We start from the raw sequence: 8,061 nt of genomic DNA, 5'->3' as shown, positions 1-8,061 counted from the left end.
ATAGAGGAGCCCCTCTGGGGAGGGGGGACACAGCCCTTCACCCCAGAGTGGTGTCACCTCCATCCACCTCTACCCAGTCCCAGCAGATCCAAGGACACGCCATGGTTCTTGTTGGTCATTACCACACAACTCATCCCAGGGGGAATTTGGGGGGCCCCAGCTGTGACTGGGTGATGGGATTGAAGCTGGGGAATCCCCGTTGGCTCCCCAAATATCCAGGGCCATAGAAGAGCAGCAGCTCCTCAGGTGACCATAGGAGCTGGTGAACAGGTCGGTGGAGCTCCCTCCCAGTCTCCCACCCTGGCTGGGGCTTTCCCACCTCCTCCTGGCTCTCTGTCAGAAGAGTCTGAGCTCTCCACTGGGCTTTCCCAGCTTCAGGGAAGCCTTCTGGGCAGGCTGCTCCAGCCTCCCTCCCCTCGAGCCAGGTGGAGGAGCTCGGGCTTTGCTCCTGGCCAAGTGGAGCACTTGGCTGCCGCAGCCTCTCCTGGAGAGCTTCGCCTGGCTGGCGCCGGCTCCAGCGATCCAGCGAGCACAAACCTCCCCGCACTGGGGCTGCATCTCCTCAGCTCATCAACCACCTCAATTAGCGGGAGGTTGTCGGCAATGAGGAGGTCAAGGGGAGGTTGGCACTCAACAAGGGGGGCAGCGGCTCCCTTGCCAAGACAGGGCCCTGCGTTCTCTGTTCCCGCCCACCGAGCATTAAATCTCCTTCCCAGCATCCAACCAGCCAAAAAACAACCTCCATCCTGCATTTTCACACCCTCTGCAGCTCATCAGGCTGAGGTGTCCCCTTGCTGGGGCTCCCATGAGGCCAAGACCTCACAGTTTGCTGCTCTTCCCGGACTGCAATACCTGTATTGGCAAAGCTCACCCCACACTGCCCCCCCCAAATCCACAGCCTTCCTCAGCCCTAAGGTGCCCCCAGCCTCTGCACCTCACTGGGTGCCCAGCCAGCACCATCCACACCCATTTTTGGGCACCATTGTAGCAGATCCCCCATTAACCCCCCTTATATATGCATAGTGTATATATATATATATATATATATATATATATATATATTCTCAATAAAAACTGTATTGAAACCAAGACAAACCACTAGCTTTGGTCCATAAAGCTGCCTTCTGGTGCCAGCCATGGCACGGTGTGATCACCTGCAGCCCATCACCCCTGGTCCAGCACCAGAGGGCCGGATCCTGCACAGCCAGGCAGCCTATGGTCTGTGGTGCATGTCCCTGCAGAGCATCCTGGGGCATGGATGCTCTTTCCAGGGCCAGTGTCCACCCCCATACACTGATGTGCTTCCTGCTGGCTGTTTGTCCTTCTGTGTTGTGCCGGGTGATGTCCAGGCTCAGCCTGTCCCACCCCCAGCACTGCCTGAGTGTACCAGGGGTGACACCCACACTTTGGGCAAGGCACAACCTCCCTCCTGCCCCTTTTCCCCCCGGAGCCTGCCAAAGGCTCCTTCCATGCAGAGACCAGGCAGCTCCTGGGGCTGTCCCATCCCACCCATGGCCCAGGAGGGACATCCCCACTCCCCACCGTGGTGGAGGCCAGGGGCACGCCATGGTCGTGTCACCCCAGCAGGACTGGTGGCATCACTGCCCCTCCCCTCAACGCACCAGATGAACACCCCAAGTCTGCCATGGAAAAAGGAATTTCCTCTTTTTTACACACTGTGCTTGGAATTTTGTGCCAGCAAAGCTTTATGACTGTCTCCTGTGTTAACACCACCTGTGTGTGACTCGCTGATGTCACCTCGTCGTGGGGATGCTTCTCTGAGGTGCTTCAAACCAGCCTGACCCCTCTCGCCACCTGTGTCTGAGCAGAGAAGGGCTTGACTGGGAAATCCATCCTTCACCATCAGTGTATCCCATCACAGTCATCCATCAGTCTCACACTCTTCCTGTTCTTCCACCTGCGGGGTCCTTTCCTACCTGTCCATCAGTCACTCAGACATCACTCAGTCTGTTCATCACTCACAAGCCACCAGCCCCCCTGGGCTGGATCCACCCCTTCACCAGGATCATCCATCAAAGCATCGTTTACTCCAGCCAAGGGCCCCGGGAATGCTGTGCTCCGCTGATGTCCCTTGTCTCCTTCCCTCGCAGTTGCTCCCAAGGGCCCGAAGATCACGATGACCCCGACAAGAGCCCGCGTCGGAGACACCGTGCGGATCCTGGTGCAGGGATTCCAGGTCAGCACCCGCTGCAGAGGTGGTGCCATGCCAAGGGACAGCCTTGCATCCCCACCAGCACTTTGTGGGGTTCGCTTGGTGGCCTTGGGTTGCGTCATGGTCCCTACGCTGGAACAGGTTGCCCGGGGAAGTTGTCAACGCCCCATTCCTGGAAGTGTCCAAGGCCAGGTTGGACGTGGCTTGGGGCAACCTGGGCTAGTGGAAGGTGTCCCTGCCCATGGCAGGGGGTGGGAGGAGATGAGCCTTAAGGTCCTTCCCAACCCAACCCATTCCAGGACTCCACGCTTTCAGCTGCACCTCATCCTTGCTCCAGGCACAAGACGGGGTTTGCTCGCTCTCTGTCCCATCTCACCCCCCACCATCTCCCTGCAGAATGAAGTCTTCCCGGAGCCCCTCTTCACCTGGACGCGAGTGGGGAGCCGGCTCCTCGACGGCAGTGCCGAGCACGACGGGAAGGAGCTGGTGCTGGAGCGGGTGCCGGCCGAGCTCAACGGCTCCATGTACCGCTGCACCGCCCAGAACCCGCTGGGCTCCACCGACACCCACACCCGCCTCATCGTCTTTGGTACGCTCACCACGGGCTCGCCCTCCCTCCACACGCCCTCACTCCTCTCCCCCCCACTAAAACTGTCTCTCTGCTGTTTCTTTCCCCTTAGAAAATCCAAATATTCCCAGAGGACCAGAAGACTCCAACGGTGAGTGGTGGTGGCATCAGTGCTTCAATGCAGAGCACCCAGGAAGGGAAGGACCGTGCAGAGAGGATCTCTCCTTGCCTCGTCCCAAGCCCGTGGCCATCTCTCCTTGCCTCATTCCAAGCCCTTGGCCATCCCTCCTGGCCTTATCCCAAGCCCTCTCCCTTGGCATCAGGGATGTCCCTGCACCAAAAGGGTCCCTGCAGATGCTCTCCACAACATCCTTGACCTGCTTCCCACCCCACACAACCTCCATAGCAAGTTTAGAAGGGGGAATCCCCCCAAAAAAGTGGTGACCCCCATCCTGCTTTGAACCCAAGCAGCGAGATGCAGCTCCATGACCTGCCCATCCTTTTCTCCTCCTCTCCAGGTTCACTTACCGGCCACTGCGGCTTCAGGTTAGTTTTGGCGCTCACCCTGACAGTGATCCTGGAGCTCACGTGAAGCTTCACCTGCCTCTTCCTCCTCCTCTTCCTCCTCCATACGGCTCCACCCGGCGTCTCCACCTCCGTCCATCGGTTCTCTCGCTCTTTTTTTTTTCTAATCTATTTACAGTCTCGATCTCTTCCCATTCTGTGTCTTGGCTTCCTCAGACAATTTAATTAAAAGGAAAAAGAAAAACCTCCCCTGGTAGAAGGTTGTAATTAATGTTTTACCTTGTGCTGGGGTTCCCAGCGCTGTCTCAGGGTACCCGGAGGCTTTGCGAGGTCTTGGAGGGGGATGGGGGATGTCTATGATTCAAGGACCAAATTTCCCCTGGAAAAATCCGGTTACACCATTCCCACTGCACCAAGATGCTCCAGATCCGCAGGGGAAAGCCCTGCACATGTCCCCAGCGTGAGGGAGGTTGGGGACAAGCCCACACACGTGTGGATGGCAGCGCTGGGAGCCCAAAAGCTGCGGATCACTGGCCTTCTCCGAGGCTCGACTGGGGGAAGTGGCTTTGCTGGGAGCCAGGGCCGTGCTCAGCACTTGTCCCGGGCTGGTGGCGAATCACAAGTGACAGGCAGCTCCCGACCCAAAATGTCAGCGCTCACACATGAGCGGGCACCAGCCTGCACCCGCCCCTGCTCTTTGCCACCCTCCCCGTCCCTCTTGGCTAATCATCTCCATGGAAACGGATAACAGTCCAGCACGGACAGATCCCCAATATTCCCGTGGCCCCCAGTCCCGGCAGGGCGTTAATCCTGCTGCAGGATGGCAAAAACCAGGTGGGTTTGCCCCAGTCCTGTCCAGTGCTGGAGGATGCCCAGGGTTTTCCCTGTTTTCCTGCCCCGTGGTAGCCTGAGAGCATCTGGGATCCCTGGGGAGCAGATGCAGGGGGGAAAGGATCCCAAGGACGGGGCGCTACCCTGCCTTTTCCTCTGGGAACTCTTAATCCTAGAGGATTATCCAGCAGCCGTGTGGTGCTTCATCTTCCCAAAGCCCCGGACGAGTGCTAAGCATCATTATTACTATTATGATTAATTATTATTAAGCAGATTCCATCCCTTCCCTGCTCCATTGCCAACCTCGCTGTGAGAGATTTCCCAGCCCCAAAGGAGCCCAACAACCACTCAGCAGCTCAGGAGCTTCTTCCCGGCCACAAAAGCCCACAGTTTATAATTTGGACTGGAAGCAACACGGGGATGGATTGAGACTGGCTGGGATGTGGGAGGATCAGCAGCTCCACTGTCATCCCGAAGGAACAGCATCTGAGCATCCAGATCCCTACAGACCTGCTTCTTCTCCAGCTGCTTCCACTCTTCCTCCCTGGATGAGAGGAAAATCTTCATTTTTTTAGAGGAACCTTCATTTTTTGGGGAACTCTCCGTGACTCAACTTACGCCCCCGGGACGGAGCGGGCAGGAGGGTCCCCCCGTCACACCGTGGATGCTTCTCGCCCTGCTCGCTGGATTGGAGATGCTCCAGGGGCCTCATCCCGACGTGATTAAACAACCATTAGGCCTCCTCGCTCCAAACAATGAGGATTTACAAGCGCCCAAACCTCCATTTAAATGCAAATGCGGCGGGTTTAGCCCGGCACCGTGGAAATGAGGAGCTTTGCAGCGGCGGTGCCACCGTGGCCAGCTCTGCTTGGTGCCCCCTCGGGAGCGCCGTGACCTCCCCCTGCAGCAGCTGGGAGAGGAACGGTGGGCTCAGTGGTCCCGCATCCCAAATCCACCCCGATTTGGGACGCTTACCTCCTTCCCCGGGGAGGGCCCATCTATGGGTTGGGATCTTCTCCCCATCAGCACAGGGGACTTGGGAGCCCCTCCTCATCCCGGGTAGAGGTGCTGCCTGCTTTCCCAAATTCCCCCCAAGGCAAGAGGCCCAAAGAGATGTCACCCCACCAAAGGGACCCATCCATGCCCTGCTGGACCCTGCCTTCACCTCCTTCCTACCCCTTCTCATCCTCCACCCACCACCCGCCGGCCCTGCCTCCCCCACCCTCAGCCACCTTCCTCCAGGTAATTACAAAGGACAACAATTAAATCCCTGGTTTCCCCCTACCACACATCCCATTGTCTGAAGCCCTGGCAGTGAATAATGCAGGAGGCTGGAGGGGAAAAGAGCTGCTCAGGTTGTTTCATTATTGATGAGAGATGACAGATTCGCGGCTGACAACCTACCGAAGAGATATGATTAGCTTGTAAAAAATTAAGCGCCTTTCTGAGGGCTGACGAGAGCTGAAAACCCCAAGGAGCGGCGTTATCGATGTTCCCTCATTTCAGGGGACTTTGAAAAGGTTTTAGCAAAATTTGGAAGAGGTAATTACATTCAATTAGAGTCACAAGTGCCGAGACGTCACCGCTGCTTCTCCTGCTCCCCGACACCACCGATCATCCTTCCCACAGGCAGAGATAAATAGGGGGTTATGTGTTGGACCTGAATTTCTGCCATGGGTTCTTTGGGATATTAGGGCGTGGGACACAAAACCAGGGATTCTCTGGCTCAATAGGGTTGGGAAAGGCAGTGGGAGCTTTGCTTGGTGCTTCCCCTGCCTCCCCCACCTCATTACCGGCCCGGGGTTCACGGGGCTGCCAAGCACATGCATAATTCATACTTCCCAACTCTCAAATGCCGGGATCTTTGTAGATCTTCCTGCAGAATAAAAACCACGGCAGGAGAGACGAAGAAACCGGGGGTCAGGGGGGTGGCCAGACCCTTTGCCAATTAGCCAAGCCCCAAAACACGTGCCCAGACTCAATACATGTCCCTGTTACCCTCAGCTTCGGAACCTTCTGGGTTTACAGGTAGGAGGGACACCCCTTTTCCCAAGGTTTTGGCCAGACCAAGCCCCCAGTGATAGATTTTTGGGCCCTGTGCCAAATAGGATGGAGGAAAGTGGCTGGGTGGGTTTGGCTGGTGCTGGTTTGGCCTCTGGTGTGAGCTCCAGATGCATCCAAGGGATACATCACACCATCCCTGTTCCAAAATCCAGCTTTTAGTCTAAATATCCTCCTCCCCTCAATCTCTTCGCTGCTGCATTTCCCCACAGAAGGTGACAATGTCCCAGACACTCCCCATGAAGCTGCTGGTGGGCTCTCCCTGCTGTCACAGGGACGTGCACAGGGGTCCCCGAGTGCCAATCCAGCACCGGGAGGTTACACCAAGGCTTCTTTTCCATCCTCTTTATATACAGCAATAAATATTTTGCTATTTAGAACATGATCCTCCACTCAAGGAGCATCCCTGGCAGGTCTGGAGTCAGATACACATCCAGCCCCTCTGACAGCACCACGGCCCCTGCCCAAACCCACCCCGGGAAGTTCAGCCCCTCAGCAGCATCAGGGGACCCTCCCAGCCCTCGCAGGTGCTGGGGGGGGGGGGACGTGCCCCGGGGGGTTTCAGCTGCTCCTCCCCATCCCAAAGGGCAGTGCCCGGGCTCTGTAGGGGCTGCTGGGGATCAGCTGCTCCGGGGCAGGGGGAGGACACTGCCAGTGAGCTCCTGAGCACCCACCACCCATGGAAGATCCGTGGCAAGACCTCCTCCCACCACACCTACCCATGACCTGTGCAGCTGGGACACATCACACCCGGCCCCTCATAACATCACCTGGGTTCATTTTGCAGGAAAATCCCACCAGATCGGGACTGAGCGAGCAGGGAGTGAGTCCCTGCATAGAAACAGGAGCTTCCACCCCCCCACACACACACATTTTGGCTGTTTCTTTGCTCCCTCGTTTCTTTCTGGATCTCTCAGCATGTGAGATGTTCCCCTCAGGGAAAGGAAATTCCATTTATCCCTTTGAATTCCGCTCACTCAGGGATCTCCTCAGCAGCGGCACAGCCAGGGTGGTGGGGAGCAAAGCCATTCCCCAGGCTCCCTCCTTTGCTCCCCTGCCACAGTCCAAGCACTGGGCCCTGGTTGCCCTGGAGACAACAGGGACAACAATTCCCCTAAATCTTTGGAATTCAGACCAGGCTCATCGTCAACATCTTCCCAAGGGGAGAAGGAAGCAAGTGTGGCACAGCCTGGCATCCTCCTGCCTCAGTTTCCCCACAGTGACTCCAATCCCCATGGACATCCTACACACATCTCTCCCATCCCTTCCCATCCCTTATCTCTTCCTGGTCCTAATGCTTGTGTTTCCTTTCCTCAGTCCATCCCTCTCCTTGTGCCCATGGATGCAGGTTGCTGATCCCGGCAGCCACCAGCTGCAGTTTAACTCCTGCCTTTATTTTCTCCTCAGTGCCAGGCTTTTATCCCTCTCAAAGCCCCCAGCTCCTTTTCCACCAGCTCTTAATTCCCCTGCCACTTCCAAGCTGGCCTCCAAGAGACCCCGGGAGCTTCCGGGCTATTTCCCGTCACCCTTCGTTAACTTCGTGCCGCGAACGGAGGCCCCGGATCCGTCACCCGGCACCCGCAGAGCAGCTGCTCAGTGTCAGACCAAAGGTCTCCCGGCTCCGGCTGCTCTCCCTCCCTTCCCCGCGTCTGCACTGAGGGATGAGAAGCATTTTCAAACAAAACAACTTTTCTCCACAGCAACAATTTCCCCCTCCCGTTACGTGATCCTTTTCAAACAGCGGCAGAAATGAGGAGGCGGCACCTCGGGCTGCTCCGAGGGGATACTTTTCCTCCCTTTGTGCTTCCTGTTGCTTTTCCCTGAGCCTCTCTGTTTCCCAGGCTCATAAAGCCGGCTCTGTGCCACCTGCTCTGGGCTGCACCTTTCCCTGGAGCCCAGCCCA

The 8,061-nt window shown here is 57.1% G+C and overlaps 1 protein-coding gene across 1 annotated transcript in view; it reads left to right on the top strand.

The window, feature by feature from the left end:
• IGSF21 (immunoglobin superfamily member 21) overlaps positions 1–3,514 on the top strand; it is a 40,272-nt gene extending 36,758 nt beyond the window's left edge. The window contains exons 7-10 of the mRNA XM_027693188.1: positions 2,112–2,197; positions 2,570–2,762; positions 2,854–2,892; positions 3,260–3,514. Of these exons, the coding sequence (XP_027548989.1) occupies positions 2,112–2,197; positions 2,570–2,762; positions 2,854–2,892; positions 3,260–3,333 (392 nt within the window). The 3' untranslated portion in view covers positions 3,334–3,514. The remainder of the gene's footprint in view (positions 1–2,111; positions 2,198–2,569; positions 2,763–2,853; positions 2,893–3,259) is intronic.
• Positions 3,515–8,061: the final 4,547 nt, after the last annotated feature.

This window comes from Neopelma chrysocephalum, unplaced genomic scaffold (assembly GCF_003984885.1).
Source record: "Neopelma chrysocephalum unplaced genomic scaffold, ASM398488v2 Primary Assembly neopelma1_90, whole genome shotgun sequence".
NCBI lineage: Eukaryota > Metazoa > Chordata > Aves > Passeriformes > Pipridae > Neopelma > Neopelma chrysocephalum.
This window is presented reverse-complemented; position numbering and strand designations above follow the sequence as displayed.